At 40.0% G+C, this 18,038-nt stretch overlaps 4 protein-coding genes across 4 annotated transcripts; 3 read left to right on the forward strand and 1 right to left on the reverse strand.

The window, feature by feature from the left end:
* Positions 1 to 3,886: 3,886 nt before the first annotated feature.
* On the reverse strand, positions 3,887 to 6,169 carry LOC103419916 (small ribosomal subunit protein eS4x). The gene is made up of 5 exons (XM_017327346.3): positions 5,984 to 6,169; positions 5,809 to 5,886; positions 5,286 to 5,466; positions 5,069 to 5,166; positions 3,887 to 4,535 (listed from the first exon to the last, which is right to left on the reverse strand). Exons 1-5 carry the CDS (start codon positions 5,984 to 5,986, stop codon positions 4,098 to 4,100), a joined length of 798 nt encoding a protein of 265 aa, XP_017182835.3. The 5' UTR covers positions 5,987 to 6,169; the 3' UTR covers positions 3,887 to 4,097.
* Positions 6,170 to 6,739: 570 nt separating this feature from the next.
* On the forward strand, positions 6,740 to 9,598 carry LOC103419928 (mitochondrial import inner membrane translocase subunit TIM22-4-like). The gene is made up of 4 exons (XM_029099603.2): positions 6,740 to 7,106; positions 7,736 to 7,926; positions 8,027 to 8,099; positions 9,042 to 9,598. The coding sequence occupies exons 1-4, from the start codon at positions 6,956 to 6,958 to the stop codon at positions 9,125 to 9,127; spliced, it is 501 nt and encodes a 166-aa protein (XP_028955436.2). The 5' UTR covers positions 6,740 to 6,955; the 3' UTR covers positions 9,128 to 9,598.
* Positions 9,599 to 10,101: 503 nt separating this feature from the next.
* On the forward strand, positions 10,102 to 17,665 carry LOC103418513 (uncharacterized). The gene is made up of 3 exons (XM_029099602.2): positions 10,102 to 10,313; positions 16,723 to 16,866; positions 17,220 to 17,665. Exons 1-3 carry the CDS (start codon positions 10,215 to 10,217, stop codon positions 17,451 to 17,453), a joined length of 477 nt encoding a protein of 158 aa, XP_028955435.2. The 5' UTR covers positions 10,102 to 10,214; the 3' UTR covers positions 17,454 to 17,665.
* On the forward strand, positions 10,442 to 11,346 carry LOC139194305 (putative disease resistance protein RGA3). Its single transcript, XM_070818612.1, has 2 exons — positions 10,442 to 10,696; positions 10,813 to 11,346. The coding sequence occupies exons 1-2, from the start codon at positions 10,442 to 10,444 to the stop codon at positions 11,344 to 11,346; spliced, it is 789 nt and encodes a 262-aa protein (XP_070674713.1).
* Positions 17,666 to 18,038: the final 373 nt, after the last annotated feature.

Below are 18,038 nucleotides of genomic sequence, written 5' to 3' on the forward strand. Positions count from 1 at the left end.
ATTGACCGAAGCCCCCGTGTCTACCAGGATTCGTCGTACTTCAAAATTGGATATGTGAGCTTCCACGATCAGTGGGTCGTTGTGAGGGTAGATGATACCTCTTTCTTCCTCAGGGTAGAAACATATTGGATCCCAGTTAGGCTTTTGATACTTACCTCCCCTGATGTCTTCCACGTGAAACACTTGGTGGCCAGACCTTAAAGCTCGTTCACTATTTTTCATGGCCTTGTTGGAAGATTTAGATATGGGTGTGTCACCACTTATGGAATATATCATATTCACATGGCGTTAGTTACGGTTACCCATTGGAGGGTGAAAGAGGAATTGATCAATTTTTCCTTCACGTGCCAAAGCTTCAACATGATCACGAAGGGTGATACACTTCTCGCCGTCATGGCCATTATGCTCGTGGTAGCAGCAAAACGTGCCCGTATTCTTCGTGGGCTTGTAATCCGGGTGCCTCAGCTTTGGCTTCGGTATCAGGTGTGCTATGCTGGGGTAAATGGCCACGCATATGGTGTTCAAAGGTGTGTATGCCTTATACCTCGGGGTAGGGGCTGTCCTGACACGTGCTTGACCCACTGTGTTGACTGCCTGGGGTCGGGGATTATCATAGCGATACCCTTGGTTATCGCGGTAGTGTCCCTTACTCTTTTTACTAAAATGAGACTGGTGAGGATGGAAATTTTTCCTTTTGCCTTGAGATTGATATGTTTGTTAACTTGGCAAAGTATTAAGTAAGGCAGGGGGAGGTACCGCTGCCGTTTAGAAGGTCGAAGTTTTCTCATTTGGTTGGATCTGGCTTCCACTTCCTACTTACTGATAAGGGGTGGTTGTGGGGGGTTTCCCTTGATATGTCCTGGCCTCGGCGGAGGCATGGTTGTACGCCTGTGCCATCACCTCAGAGTAAGTCTTCCAAGTGTTGGCATTGATCATGTACTTGAAGAAACAATCACGTAGGCCTGCCGTGAAGGCCTTGAGGCTGAAACGACCAGCATACTCTCGTAGTGACTCGTCCGGCTTCTGGCGAATAGTGTACAAGTCATCTGCAGAATGTAAGCGATTGGTCTGGAAGATGTGTTGAGAGACAAACAGTTTCCTCAGTTTCTCAAATGAGTCTACTGTCGAGTGGAAGACGGCAATACCAGTTTAGAGCTCCGCCAGAGAGGGTGAAGGGGAAGAGAAGACATCGTTCTTCGTCGGTGTGCATCCGATATGCCATGGTGGACTCAAAGAGGTTAAGGTGTTCAATTGGGTCTTCCCTTCTAGTATAGAGTTGTAAACCAAGCTTTTGTTTTGTCTTTGCTTGAAGGGGGGTGTCGAGGATCCTCCTTGTGAGAGGGCCAGGCCTAGGTTGGTTCCAGTCAGGTATCCGGCCTAACATTTGACCTTCAACTTGTTTACTTCCTCAATGAGCTGTAGGACAAGGGGGTCTTGAGTGGAGTCATGTACCATTGGGATTTTCTTTCGTAAGTCTCCATCGCCTCTTGGAAGTAGGAAAGTTTGAGCAAGGGCGTGGATTTTTCCTTGGACTCGTAGTACTGACTTCTAGGGCGAGTCTGTCGGAATACCTCAGAGTCCCATGTACCTTCATGTTCCTCTAGGACATGTCGTTCCTTCCCTAGATTGGTAGCTGGCCTGGGTCGTGGGAGAGGACCGAGTCTTTCAGAAACCTTTGGGTCATTGATCTTCGAGCATATGTGGAAGGGATTCTCTCGACGTTGCTTTAGGAAGTCTCGGCAATCACGATAAACGGCTTTTGATCCTTCCAACCCTTCTGCAAGGAGGTGTTTTCCTCCACTTCTCCTACTTCGGGTCGAAGCAGCTGGGTTGAGAGAAGTCTCATGTTGATCAATGTTTTGATGATTAGCTCGCTCCTCATCAGGGATACCCATGTCGAAGGAAGGTGACCCTCCTTGTTGGGAGGCATCCAGATGATGGTTGATATCCACAGGGGGAACGAGTTCACGTGTTTGAGTACGCCTAGTTTCGTGGAGCATCTCAAAGAGCTTTTCATATTGTTCCTGGAGGACCTCATTCTTCATTGCTATCTTGTTGTTTTGAGATTCTAGCTCATCGACTTTAGCTTGAAGAGCAACCCTTTTTCCTTCCTTCTTTCGTTGCTTCGCACTAGGTGCAAGAGGGGTGTCATTCTGTGTGTTGTGGCTTCCTTCGCTCCCTATGTTGGAGAGAGATGTCTAGTCAAAAGAGAGTGTACGAATGATGGAAACCAGCTTAACAAAGCTGAAGAGAATGGGAATAAGTGTCGTTCCCACAGACGGCGCCAAATGTCAATGCACAAAATCAGTGAGGACTTTGGTACAACAGAAAGTGTTAAGTTTGTGACCTTCGCTAGATTGCTCCGGTCACTAGTGTGGATAAGTATGTAAATGGATAGGGACAGGGAAGCAAACACAAGATGTACGTGGTTCACCCAGATTGGCTACGTCCACGGAGTAAAGGAGTTCTCATTAATTATGAAGGGTTTACATAAGTACATAGGTCCAAGCTCTCCTTTAGTGAGTACAAGTGAATGATTTAGTACAAATGACATTAGGAAATATTGTGAGAGAATGATCTCTATTTATAGAAGAGAGTTTCTAGTTTCATTCTGACATTGACACGTGTCGTGTTGTGATTGGCTTCTGATGTTGAACGTGTCACACTATGATTGGCTTCTGATGTCGACACGTGTTGCGCTGTGATTGGCCTCCTGGTTAGAGGGAAACTCTTCTGGGTCCTTGACGGTATAACGTTGACTGGTGCTCAGTAGTTTCGGGATTGGCCAAGTATGGTACAAACAATAGTGAATAGGATAAGAGTTATACCACTGAAGGTAACCATCTCCTAAGATTTGCCAAAATCCTCGTATACACGTAAGCACATCTACTAAACCGTGAGGGCATGGTCGGGGCACACCTCCTATAGCACGAGGCCTTTTGGGAACTCACTAGCTTCGGGTTCCATTAGAATTCTGAAGTTAAGCGAGTTCGGGCGAGAGCATTCCTAAGATGGGTGATCCACTGGGAAGTTCTCGTGTGAGTTTTCAGAAACAAAACCGTGAGGGAATGGTAAGCCCAAAGTAAACAATATCGTGCTACGATGGAACCGGAACTGGGATGTGACAATTTTAAGGATTTTTACAAGATTCAATATAACTCAAAATTTGAGTCATTTTAATCGCACTACACGACAAGTGATCTTCAAGTCGTTGGACGAATCAAGAAGCTCAACAACAAAATTACAATACATATGGGCAAAATCCATGTAGTCTTACAAGGCTAAGATATTTGGGAGATCGTCTACGATAATGAAGTTATGTAGCTAGAAGAAGACACCAATGACACTATTTGAACTGCCGAGTAATAGGTTAAATACACAAAGTGAGATAAAAACACAAAAAAAAAAAAAAAAAAAATCTCTCTCTCGCCAAAAATACTCTGCCCAATCAAAAGCTGCCATCAATGAACAGATCAAGTGTGCTTTTCACAATTCTCCCATTTTTTTAGTCTTTTTCCTAATCTTAATAATGTTCATTGGAAATGTTGGTTTCTTGGCTATTTTCTAAACGTTTAGTTTTCCCAATATCATTCCGTCAATCGTTTTGATCATGAGAAATCTCTGTTATATTAAGAGTAATTTTGTTAAATCAACCTCTTCCCTTACACTAGTGTTTTCTTCAATTTAATGAAAATTTTCACCCCTTACACTAGTGTTTTCTTCAATTTAATGAAAATTTTCACAGAATAAATAAAATGTTTAACGATAGACAATACTGTTCAAATTATTTTGAAAATAGATAAAAATGGTAAAATTTTAGGGCCAAATTGTTCAAACAACGTGATAAGTTGATAACGCAAACATCCGCATAATATAGGCAGCAAGCTGATTAAAAATGGTTCAATACACATCTCATTCCAGCACAAAACATAACAAGATTCAAGCCAGTACAGCATCTCATAATCCATAACGTAACGCAGGCCACAAAACAAAAGAAAATAAAATCCCTCGAGCATAAGCTGAAAAGAGTCGAACTGCTTAACTAAGTACCATTCTAAAACTATAGGAACAACAATATATAGTTGCCGCCATATTGTTTAAGCAGTAGCAGCTGTTTGGGCGGCCGCTTGTCGCTTCTTTGCCTCTTCAATGATGCTTAGCTTGATACCCTTGCCCTTGGGAAGAGACACCCATGGCTTTGTACCCTTGCCGATGGTGAACACATTACCAAGACGGGTTGCAAACTCATGTCCGAGGGCATCCTGTACGTGGATAGTTTCAAAGCTTCCCTTATGCTTCTCCCTGTTCTTAATGACTCCAACACGCCCCCTATTCCTTCCGCCAGTAACCATGACAACATTACCAACATCAAACTTAATGAAGTCAGTGATCTTGTTGGCCTCTAAGTCCAGCTTGATAGTGTCATTGGCCTTGATGAGCGGGTCAGGGTAGCGAATAGTGCGTCCATCAAAAGTGTTAAGATAGGGGATGCCCTTCTGCCCAAACTGCACTGATCGAACCTTGCAGAGCTTGAACTGCTCAGGGAATTTATAATACCAAGTCAAATAGTTAATTATCTTGCCAAAAGTAGACGACAAAACTAAGCTAGAAATATTTCAGAATGTACTCTGAGCCATTAACAATGTCAACATTGCAAAAGCAGAATAACCATAAAACTAAAAGAACCTAGGTTTCAAGAAACATTTAAAACAAAAAACAAGATTAAAACGTTTCCAAAAAAAAAAAAAAACACAAGATTAAAACAGAAGATCAAAAACTTCTTATTCGGTGTAAGCTAACTGAAACACTAATACACTTTGTAGCAATATGATCTACCAATCTAACAAAAATACAAGAAAAGTCATATGAAGTTCTTTTCCTGTTAAAATCTAAGATCTTTTTTATTGCACATAAGATGTAACATTTCGGAGAAACATGTTACGTAAGATCTGTTAATTAACAAAATGACACTACAGTAATAAAACCTGATGCACAATTGCAACATTCCACACAAGTAATAACAAAATTACATTCACAAAACTAGAAAGCAATGAGCATAAGAACCAACCTTGGCCTCCTCATCTCTAATTGAGTGGAGCCTAAACCGACCCTTGGTGTCAAAGAGCAGACGGAAATTCTCATTTGTTTTTGGGATCGAAACAACATCTGAAGACAAATAACATAACTTTAAGCACATTTCTAAGCATCACAGATACAATGCAAAAACAATCATCCAGAAAAATAAGGAATTGGTACAAAATTTAATGAAATTGTTGAGAACGTACCCATGAAGCCAGAAGGGTAAGTCTTGTCAGTCCTAACCTTTCCGTCAACCAAAATATGGCGCTGCATGAGAATTGAAACAACCTCACGGTATGTGAGTGCATACTTCAACCTGTTCCTCAGAATAAGAACCAGGGGAAGGCACTCCCTGGCTTTGTGGGGACCAGATGATGGCTTGGGGGCCTAACAAACACATTTGAAACCAAATTTCCATCAAACCCAAATCAAAATAAGGCAAATATTGTAGATTTACTGAAGAAATTCTTCATTTTTTTTCAGTTGGGGTCCCAAATAAACACATTTAAAACCAAATTTCACATTAAACCCAAGCCAAAATGAAGCAAAAATTATAGATATAACGGAAAAAATTTCATTTTTTTTTCTCATCTGGGAGCCTAAAAAAAACACATTTGAGACTAAAATTTAAATTAATCCCAAATCACAATGAGGGACGAGACTGCAGGTTTAATGAAAGTTTCTTCATTTTTTTAAATTTGAGGAAGAGGGTTTTAGGGTTTTACTTACAAAAGCACCACCAAGCTTGTCGAGCATCCAATGCTTTGGGGCATTGAGCCTCTTCAAATGCTTCTTCAGTCCTCTAGCCTGTAAAATACAACATAAAACCAACAGTTATACACACAACAGAGATCTCTAGAGAGAGAAAGAAGAGGAGAGCGATAGAGATAGACAGAGAGAGTACCATGTTTGCAGAGTGGGATGCAGAAACCCTAGGCGAGGAGGAGGATACAGAGGGACGAAACGGCGGAGAGGCTTAAGATTTATATGGGCGAGTGAAAAATGAGATGGGGTTTTAGGGTTGGGGAATTGGAGAGTGAGATTTAGTGTGGTCGAGCTCAGAATAGGCGGGGACTTTGGGGGGATCTGATTAGTTGTGGGTGTGGGACCCCAGTAGTCTAGCCACTCATTTGTTTCCTTTCCTCATCAACAAAAATATTACGTCACACTTTTTTTGCTAATAATATGTTTACTAATTCGTAATCAGAATCAAAACAAAAGAGTTATAATTAAGTTTTCCATGTGTCATCAATATAGCGAAATTATATTTTTTCAACTTATTATAGATTAGTAAATCGATAACGCACTGTCATAAATTATTACGTGAAAGTACATAAAAAATTTAAGATACCACATCAATATTTTGTGCAAAAGTTAATAGAAAACATTAGAAGTTTAAAAGATGCTTTGTTACAGTAACGAAAAACAATAATTCTTATTCGCATAGACATACTCTCTCCAGGAGAGTTACTATAGTTTCTAAGTTTAGAGAGTTTCTAACCAGGTCTTCAGTCATTCTTTTTGTTACCACTGGGAGAGGGAAGTAAGAACCACCGTCGGATTACTCCCCAACCAAAGGAATAAAAGATCATGACCGTCGGATTACTCCAAAACCAAAGAAAAACATAGTCAAAGCACCACAAAGCAGAGTCAAAGCACCGAACGCGGGTAAATTGTTGACCACGGCTCTTATCAAGGTTACAATTTCTTTTCACGCACGAATAAGTTTCAGACTTCTCTCAAAACGTCTACGGCGGCGAACCCAAAACCCCACCCTTTTTAACCGATCCAAAATTTTCACCTTGTCCGACTCCCAGATCAACTGAGAATTTTATGGGTTGTTGCTGATTTGGCTGCCGATTCAAGCTTTACAGCAATGGCCTCGAATCCGGAGAACGAACCTACGGCCTCGAGAGAGGTCGAGAAGCCACCGATTGAGCCCATACGGCTGCCCATGGTGGAGGAGATGCGCGGCCAAGACATTTGGAACAACTGCGCCGTACGCAGCGTTGTTAGTGGAGTTATGGGTATGGCTAAAGCTCATTCCTTCGGCTTAATTTTTGGATTTTCTGACATGGGTTTTGATTCTTTTATCGTCTTTCTCTGTTTGGTTGCTGAGAAAATGTGGGAAAGTTTCTGCCTTTTTTCTGTTGGGTTTATTTTTTTTCCTTTATCTCTGTTTGGCTGCCGAGAAAACGTGGGAAAGATACTGTCTTTTTGTTTGTCTGTTGTCTCGAATTATATTTTTGTGGGTTTCAGAATGTGGAGAAGAGTGGTGTATCAGTAAGGATGTGATAGATTTAGTTGTTCACATCAATTTGTTACTGTTGGGGTTTGAATGTATCGAAAAAGGTCTAAATTTCTTTATTTTAAAGTGAGTATTGTGGTTTGCTCAGTGGAGCAAACTCTACCAGAAGGTTACATTGACATTGTAGTTTGATTTTGGCCCAGAATCACTTGGAAGTGCTTCCTGAAGAAGTGCTTCTATGACCAAGAAGAGCTTTTAAGTTTATCAACTAGAGTTTTTCCTTTTACTTGTGTATAGAAATTAATAGTAAACGGATGTACTTTGCGAGCAGTACTTCTCCAAGACTTTTAGGGTCTTAAAATCTACTTATGTTGATCGTTAATTCTTTAAGCTTTGGGAATTTTATAGGTGGTGGGCTTGGGTTGATGATGGGTTTGCTTCTCGGAGCGTTAGACAACCCTATAATGCAAGACGAAATGACTGGTAAACAGCAATTCATTTATCAAGCAAAGTCGATGGGCCGGAGGAGTTGGAGTTCTGCAAAAGCATTTGCAGTTATGGGATTTGTTTTCTCAGCAGCTGAGTGTGTTGTTGAAAAGGTATTTTGGAATATGTCAAAATTCATGATCTTAATTTTTATGCGACCATTGAGGTTTAATTTCTTTGATGTAGGGACTAATTCTGGATTATTGTTTTCAGGCACGAGCTAAACATGACACAACAAATACAGTTGTTGCTGGATGTGTAACTGGTGGTGCACTCTCAGCCAAAGGTAACCAATTTTCCATCAGTTTACATTTTTTCATCGTTGATTTACAAGGCTTTAAACTGACATAGAGATCTAATACTTTAAATGAAATCCGTAAATCTAGGGCCTTACGTAGTCTATATAATGAGCATTATCAACTCCGCATTGAGGCATATCACCATAATGATTCTATTTGGACTATTGCGTTCCCTATCTTCTCCTTTGGAAAGTCCATTTTTTTGTTTAACAGTGTTTGAAAATATATTTTCGTTTGAGCTGCTGGTTTGAACTGATTTTATTGAGACAAGGGGTGGGGAAGATAAGTAATATGCTTGGCATAGCTGATGAATGGTGTTATTAATAATCTAAAACCTCCTAACGCAAACTTTTGAAACTAAAACCATATGCCTAAGGGGTTAGTGCTTAGTTTTAGATCGATATTGAGCTGATCTTTGACGTTAACTTGCAGAAGCTACATGGTTTCTTCTCTTGTCCAAGGATTCGTTTTGAATCAAGTAATTATAGGTTGATTCTTTGTTGTACTTATTAATACATCACGATAACCTAAAATATTAAGTGGTTGCATATGCCTATTTACTTAATCTGGTATCATAGTTAAAATCAGAGGTTCAACACTCTGTAACTGAGTTCAGCCATAGGTTCTGATTTTTTCGCTCCTTATGAGGTCAAAACAGGAATCCAGACCCCATGACTCTAGTTATGTAGAATGTTGGTAACTTCCTTTGATGGAACACTCCCTTGCCCTAGCCTTCACTTGGGTATAGAAGGCAGTCATCGAGTAAGCCTCCCTGAAATATATGTGATATAACACGGGTAAAAGAATGAGTAGATCAGACAAGTACTGGCCTTGTTGGTGTTATTCTCATTATAGTCCTGCAATCTGCATAATTTGTTTTCATGCATGTTAAGATTACTCTTACACCTCCTCATGTTGTCCTGTTGTAGCTGGTCCACAAGCGGCCTGTGTTGGTTGTGCCGGCTTTGCTGCATTTTCGGTGCTGATAGAGAAGTTTTTGGATAGACATGATTGAGTTTGAGCGCGTTGCCTGTGCTGCCCCAGTTTTGCAGACACTAGAAATATGACAATTCAGTAGAAGAGCCCTGCGGTGATACAAATGCTTTTGCTTTAGGTTCAACTTCAGCCAATAATTTATCCGAAATTTATCAAGGGATTCTGGCGAACATACAAATCTAAATTTTTTGTATTATGTATTTATTTATGAAGAGGTCGCACTTGGTGCTATGGCAAGTGCCTTCGTCCATGAGCGGTAGGTCTCAAGTTCGAGACTTGGGAGCAGCCTCTCCATAAATGGGGGTAAGGCTAGCCGACATTCACCTCTCCCAGACCCTGCGTAAAGCGGGAGCCTTGTGCACTGGGTACGACCTTTATGTATTTATTTATGAACGGCCGCGGGGTTTATAACTCCAGTTGTAGACGGTTTTATTTCATGTCAGAATCTTCTCCGAAGTTTTAGATAAGAATCAACATGATCAATGATTTAGATTCATAGTCTAACAAACGGCCACCCAAACGAAAGGTTTCATTTCCGGTAGGAAGTCTACACCCAAGGAAGACATTCAGATTCTGAGAAGAATGTTTAGGCTCTAAAGAAATTAAGTTGCTTGCTGGATTAGGCATTCACATTCGCTCCTAAAATGTTCGTTATTCCTTTCCCTCCACAGACAGTAAACACTAAACAGTAGCATCAAAGCTAAAATCTTTATGGTAACAAGTCACCATATTCCCTATCTTGGTAAAGCAAAGAATCTTGTTTTATAAAGCCGACAGGGAAACGGGAACCATCCTGCATTTCCTCTTCATACATACTTCCCTTCCCGATTTCTTCTTCTCCTCCGCTCTCAATTGGTTTTCTAAGTTTCGAACCCTGAAAATGGTTGATGTGCTTGTTTCCACACTGCTAGAAAAGTTGGCTTCAACAACTTATCAATATGTAGCGGACGAGGTGAAACTCGTTCTGAACGTTAAAGAAAGAAGTTGAAGAGTTCACTAGCAACCTGGAAGCTATTGAATCTGTGCTTGAGGATGCAGAGCATAGGCAAATCAAGGAGGCCAACGTACAAAACTGGCTGGACAACCTAAAGGAAATATCGTACCAGATGGTGGACGTGCTGGATGAGTGGAATACTGAGATTCTGAGACAACAGGTTGAGAAACAAGAAAGAGAAGGTGTAACTCGTATTGCTCCTCAGAGAAAGGTATGTTTCTCTATTTTCGCTCGTTGTTTTTGTCTTGGCCAAGCCAGGGAGGCACTTAACCGTCGTGAAATTGCTGTGAAGATAAAGACCTAAATGAGATGTTAGCTGAGATTTATAAGCAAAGAAAAATGTATAATTTTCAACTCGCTGAAAAAGTCATTCAAAAACAGCAAACTTCGTCTTTTGTCGATGTATCTGAGATATTTGGTCGAGAAAAGGAAAAAGAGAGTTTGATAAGGAAGTTGGTGAGTGATACTAGTGAAGAAGGGAGGGGGCTCCTTATCATCCCTATTGTAGGGATGGGAGGTATGGGAAAGACAACTTTAGCTCACCTAGCCTATAACGATGTCAATGTTAAAGCCCATTTTCATGAGAGAATATGGGTTTGTGTGTCGGAACCTTTTGATGTGATAATGATTGCCAAAGCGATTAGTGGTGATGCCTCCCCAAGTTCAAATGAGTTGGATCGTGTCTTACAATCCATGTCTAAATCCATTAGGGGAAAAAGTTTCTTCTTGTGTTGGATGATGTGTGGACTGAAGACCGTAAAAAATGGGACCAGTTAAATTTTTCATTGATGCAAAATGGTGCTGAGGATAGTAGAATATTGGTTACCACGCAAAAACAAAGTATTGCTTGTATGATGAGAGCAACTCCTCACATGATTAATCTTGGAGAGTTAAGTGAACAGAATTGTTTGTCAATCTTTAATCATATGACATTTCCAAATAGGGAAGTAGTACAACATGAGGTGTTTGGAGATATCAATAAGGAAATTGTAAAGAAGTGCAAGGGTTTGCCTCTTATTGCAAAGACTTTAGGTAGTATGATGCGCAAGAAGAGAAAAAGGTGGGAATGGTTAAACGTTTTGAATACTAAAACATGGGATTGGAAAGAAGTGGAGCAAGAAGTTTTCCAACCATTATTTCTAAGTTATTATGATTTGGCCCCAAGAGATAGATGTTGCCTTTTATGTTGTGCTATTTTTTCAAAAGATTATGAGTTTATCAGGGATAATTTGATTAATCTTTGAATGGCACAATATTATCTTAATTCAAAAGAGAATAAAGATAAGGAAAAATTGGGTCAAACTTTTTGATAACTTGGTTGCATGGTCTTTTTTTCAAGATTTTGTAAAAGACCATAACACTGCTACAGTAATGCGTTGCAAGATGCATGATATTGTAAGTGACTACATGCAATTTATCACCAAGAAGGAATGTTTGATTACAAAGGCTAAGGGGGCTAATTGTGAAATAGAGGTATTGGGCAGTAAGGTTCGCCATTTGACCTTAACGTCTGTAGTTGATATTCTAACCTTACGTTCTATCACTTTTGAATATTGCAAAAATCTGCGTACGCTCATAATAATTCACTTGAACGTTGATACAGTGTACGCTATTTCACAATTTAAATGTCTTAGGACAATAAATTTGTCTCAGAGTTCCATCAAAGAACTCCCAGAGGAGATTGGTGAATTAATACATTTGAGACATATTGATTTGTCCAGGAGTCAAAATTTGGGGAAATTACCGGACACCATTTGTGGTTTATGCAATTTGTATACCTTAGACCTTTGGAGATGCAATTCACTTAAAAAATTGCCTGGTAACATGGGAAAGTTGACAAGCTTAAAGCATCTGTACGTGGGGTTGAGCGGTTTGGAGTACTTGCCGAAAGGGATCGGGAGCTTAACAAATTTGCACACACTAGACGTGTGTCCTCTAGTTTCTATTGACAACGGCGAAGCATTTCAAGCTGGGGATTTGAGAACCTTGAACCAGCTCCACGGCAACCTCACAATAAGAATATTGGGGAAGGTGAAAGATGGGAGCCAAGTTAGTGAAGCACATTTGCGGGACAAGAAGCCACTTTTTCATCTCGTACTTTCTTTTGGTGAAGGGCGCGACGAGCTTGGACAAAGCAGCGTAAGAATAATGAATGCCTTACGACCGCATGATGATCTTGAATCTTTAGTGATTTATGGGTACGTTGGCTCCACCTGGCCGAATTGGTTGATGTCTTTAAACAAGCTTCGATTCCTTACTCTGCAGGATAATTCGGCTTGTGAATTGCCTCCTATTGGGAGATTGCCGTTCTTCGAAAAACTGTACGTATGAGGGATGTCGGGTGTACGAAAGGTTGGTGGTGAGTTCTTGGGAGTAGAAGAAGATGATCAAACATCTTCCCCGTTCAAATCATCCTCATCAATGTTATTCCCGAAACTGAAGTTACTCTACTTTAACAATATGTAGTCCTGGAAAGACTGGGAAGGTGTGAAATGGTGGAACGAAGTGGATTCTGAAATTACAATCATGACATGCCTTTCGTCCTTAAAAATAGGGCAATGCTATGCGCTAGAAACGCTGCCAGACTTCCTCTGCAAAATACCGCTGCAGAATCTTTCCATTTTTGTGTGTCTGAAACTTGCCGAACATTGCAAAGAAGGCAGTGGAGAGGAGTGGCACAAGATTTCTCACATCCCAAACATCAAGATTCTAAATATACCGTCAATGGCGAATCGTCATATTATCAAGGATATTGCTGAGGGCGTAAATGAAACTGTAGGGACACGAAACTTCTCAGGGATCTAAGTATGTCTTCTACTAAATGGTTGTGGTTATATTACTTGCAATATCTCCCAGGCATGGTTGTATTTCAACTCTATTGAACTGTCATTTTTGTGTGACCCCTTTCACCACCTCCTCCTCCTCCTCCTCTGCTCCGTTTCACTCTCTCCAACTTCCGCCACTTATTCGGAGAGCAAAAGCAGTAGCAACAAAGTCATGGTGGAGCTCTACTACGAAACACTGTGTCCCAACAGTTATCAGCCATTGTCAATGATCTAATTAAGCTCTTCAAACCGGAATCATCTTCATCACCTATCTAAAGCTCTATCCCTTCGGCAATGCCAGGATTAGATCCAACAGCACCATCACTTACCAGGTCTCTCTCTATCTGATCATACTTGGCTCATCGAATTCGTTTATGCACACAAATTACAGTTTGAAGTGTGTGTGAAAATAATTTCTTTTGCTCTAAGAGAAGAAATTACTTTTGAATATGTGTCAACTTGTAGTTTGTTCGTAAAGACGAAATCAATGTTTTTAATACTATTGCCATGGAAACTTTCGTCGTTGTTCAAAATTAACTGATTTCGTACTTACCAGCCCATAAACACCTAATAAGCTCTCCTTTTCTCTTTCAGCTTTCCTAGTCCAATGGCTTCCTCTCGGCTCGAACGTAGAACCCTTTCTTTTTCTCTTTTGTCTTGCCTCTTCTTGGTTGCTGTGTTCACACCCCCTTCGTCTTCTACAGACAGAACCCCACCTTCGGATTCTAGTAAAGTTTCACTGGCTTTGTATTACGAGTCTCTTTGCCCCTACAGCGCCAACTTCATTGTGAATTACCTTGTCAAGCTCTTCAAAGACGAGTTTATCTCCATTGTTGATCTCAAGGTTTCTCTTTGGGGTAAGGCCAAGCTCAGAAGCAATGACACATTCACTTGCCAGGTCCTCTCATCCAATACTGTTTTCTTGGGTTTTCATTTGCATTTCTAATTCAATTTATTGACTTAGTTATTTCTGATGGTTGCAGCATGGTCCATTTGAATGTTTATTGAACACTGTGGAAGCCTGTGCAACAAAGATCTAGCCTGCACTGGTAAGCCTTGAAAATTCGTCACTTCGTAAAATGAGGGATCTTGCATGTGCTTATAAGAGAAGGGAAGAACTTATTGGGTGTTTATGGGGTTAAGTTAAACCGTTTAGATTTATCTAATGAATTCTTTGTAGAAATTTTCGTAGATTCATTATGTATTTCAATCTACTTGTATTGAAATTCAGTTCAACAAAACGTTTGTGTATTTCATCATATGTTAGTAATACAAGTGAGAGCTCTTATAGAGAGGTCGAGCAAGGTAAAAAACCCATTGAACAATTACAAACAGTTACAAGAAAGAAACCAAAAGATAAAAAAGGCTATCCCTAGTTGCAAGTTACAAGAAATCTAGAACTGAGATACTAGAAGACATTAACCTTAGAATTAAAGGATTGGAACAAAAAACAAGTTGGTAACAAAAGTGACGGTTTAGTAGCAACTGCAACTCTACCCGAGAATGAGGGCTAGAGTTGTAGTTGCAACTTGAACTTTGATGAGCTGTGATGTGCCTTGAACACCTTCAAACATAGACCCAACTAAACTCTAGCATGCTCATAACCGGTCAGTTTCAATACTCCCTCTCAAGCTGGATCAAGAGTGTTAATTGATCCAAGCTTGCTCAGTAATCTTTGGAAATGAGTAGAGTCGAGAGCTTTTGTGAAAAGTCAGCAAGTTGATCATAACTTCGAGTGTACACTGTGTTGATGACTTTGGATTGGACTTGAGCACGGATTAATGACAATCAACCTCAATATGCTTTGTTCTCTCGTGAAAATTTGGGTTCGAAGCTATGTGCATGACAGCTTGGTTGTCACAAAACAAAGACATAGGTTCCTTGTCAATGTAGCCAAGGTCAGCTAGGAGACTCTTTAACCAAATTAATTCACAAGCCGTGGCTGCCATGGCTCTTTGCTTAGCCTCAGCACTTGATCGCACAATCACCGTTTGTTTTTTACTCTTCCATGTCACAAGATTACCACCAACAAATGTACAGAAACCAGTGGTAAACTTGCGATCGAGGGCATTACCTGCCCAATCAACATATGTGTATGCCATAATGTGATTTGAGCCATGTTTCTTCATGAGCAAGCCTCTGCCAATTGACCCCTTCAAGTATCTAAGTATCATTTTGACAATCTCCCAGTGAATCAGTGTGGGAGAGTGCATAAATTGGCTGACAAGGCTTACTGAATAAGCAATATCAGGTCATGTAATTGTGAGGTAGAACAGCTTTCCTACCATATGTTGATAGACACTAGGGTTTGACAATGGTTTACTTTGGACATCTAATTGAAGTTTGCTCATAAGAGGGGTACGTGCTGGCTTGCAATCCAACATGCGAGCTTCATCCAATAGGTCAAGTACATATCTTCTTTGATTTAAGAACAAACCCTTGGAGGATGTGGCCATTTCAATACCAAAAAAGTACTTTAAGATTCCCAAATGCTTAAGAGCAAATTGTTGATGAAGAGAGGATTTGAGGGCATTGATTTCTTGTATGTTATCTCCCATTATAATAAGATCATCAACATATATAAGGATAACGAGCTTACCACTTGTAGCAGTGCGAACAAACAAAGAATAATCGACATGACTCCTTTTGAACCCTGAAACTTCAAGGACGGAGCTCAACTTCGAGTACCAGGCTCGGGGGGATTGCTTAAGTCCATATATAGCTTTGTGAAGCTTGCAAACTTTGTTAGTTTCATTCTCTTGTGGATGTCCGAGACAAAGCTTCATGTATACCTCCTATTCAAGTGAGGAATGCATTTTTCACATCCATTTGAAATAGAGACCAATCATGATTAACTGCTACAGACAGAAACACTCGTACCATGCTCATTTTGGCTACAGGAGCAAATGTCTCCTTGTAGTCAATGCCATAAGTTTGTGTGAAACCCCGGGCTACTAATCGAGCCTTGTGTCTTTCAATACTGCCATTTGAATGGAACTTTGTCTTGTATATCCACCTACTCCCTACTGCCCTTTTTCCTTTTGGAAGGTCAACCACACTTCATGTTTGGTTGTCATTCAGTGCTTTGAGCTCTTCTTTCATTGCTTCCTACCACACTTGAATGTGAGCAGCTTCATTAAAGTTCCTTGGTTCAACATTAGTGGACAACTGATTGAGAAATGCTGCATAGGATGTTAACAGTTTTTGATAGGTTAAAGCTTTGGAGATGGGATATTGAAATTCAGTTCAACAAAACGTTTGTGTATTTCATCATGTGGTAGTAATACAAGTGAGAGCTCTTATAGAGAGGCCGAGCAAGGTAAAAAACCCATTGAACAATTACAAACAGCTACAAGAAAGAAACCAAAAGATAAAAAAAAGGCTAGCCCTAGTTGCAAGTTACAAGAAATCTAGAACTAAGATACTAGAAGACATTAACCCTAGAATTAAGGGATTGGAACAAAAAACAAATTGGTAACAAAAGTGACGGTTTAGTAGTAGCTGCAACTCTACCCAAGAATGAGGGCTAGAATTGAAATTGCAACTTGAACTTTGATGAGCTGTGATGTGCCTTGAACACCTTCCAACATAGACCCAACTAAACTCTAGCATGCTCAGAACCGGTCAGTTTCAATAACTTGGATTATTGAGTGTTCGTACTACATAGGGTTGTCGGTTGGTTTTACAGATATGTATCTTAATTTGGATGCCATTTATGGAGTTATGTTGGACTTAACAGAAAGTAATATTTAAGCTTAAATTGCTAACTTCTGGTTCACTGTCACTGTTGTGCAGAATGATCTTTTCCTTTCGTTAATTGCGCCAAGTGTTTGGTTTACGAGCACAAGTAGACCCAGTGGGAGTCGTGTTACGAGAAACTGGGCTTGGATTCAAAACCTATTACTGAATGCTACAGCAGTGGACATGCATGGTAAAGAGGTTAGTTTTCTCTGCTTCTTGTATTCAGCTCATTAATTATTCAGGCATGTGCACAAAAACAGCGTTAGGTAGAGGTGAAGCGTAGGAGGGATCACGCTGAAACTTCTTTTTGACGTTTCACTGATTCTTGATCATGTCATTTTTGGAACAACCTATGGTGTTCTGTTGAGTAGGACAGTGCAAATTCTGAGGTTTGTTCCTTCCTCATGATCATATTGCTCAATGCTATTACGATTGTCACCAAGTTTGGGTTATGCATATGTGGTTTTTTTTCATTTGCACTACTGATGGTTATTTTGATTATCGTTCTATTATCGGGATTTTCAGGAAATGACATTCTTCTCCTGTTGTAGGACTACGAAAACTTTCTGAGCTATGTCTGCAATGCCTGTAACGGCACCACTGCGCTCAAGGCTTGCAGTAGATTTTCCCTCAGTACCATCCAAAAGGAAAGTTCGAAATCTACGCGTTCAGTTGGCTACAACGAGGGAAATATGGCAGCAGTAAGAGGAAGAATAGGATCGACCATAACATCGTGGATCCGTCAAATGAACCTGGCAATTTTGATATGGACGTTTATGGTGTAATAGCTTGAAGTTCATGTAGCTTGTTCATATTTCCCGTTTCCAGTGGAGTGCAGATGCTTGTGAGTTGGTTGGTGCTGAACTAAGACACTGTGCCGGGAATTTGTTTTTCGCATTACTATTCTCAATTAATATACAGGAATAGAAATATGTAGTGTAAAAGAATGTCTGTTTATTTAATTTGAATTTATAACACAGTAGATTTTAATATTGAATTTTTTTTTTAAAGTTGGAGAGCAATTTGTATGTCACGAGTACTTTGTTATTGGTGATGTCTGGTATCAATCAAATCTTCATATTAACTCTTAAAATCACTAGCTATTTGAGTGAGGTGGTAAAGAAATTAAGTATTGTAACGCTTATGTTGCCGGACTATAAATATAAATTTCTCATAAGAGTTGATTATTTCTTAGATTTGCCATGTATGGTGTCAGATTGATTATTGCTTAGGTACATGTATGGTGCAAATGTCTGATAACATGAGAATATCCTCACAGCTACTGTGACAAGAGAAAGTTACCATTTCAAAGTGTGGTGCTATATTTCTATCTACTCCTCAATGCCAAACACTTTCTTTATTTGGGTGGA

Source organism: Malus domestica, chromosome 03 (genome assembly GCF_042453785.1).
Source record: "Malus domestica chromosome 03, GDT2T_hap1".
NCBI lineage: Eukaryota > Viridiplantae > Streptophyta > Magnoliopsida > Rosales > Rosaceae > Malus > Malus domestica.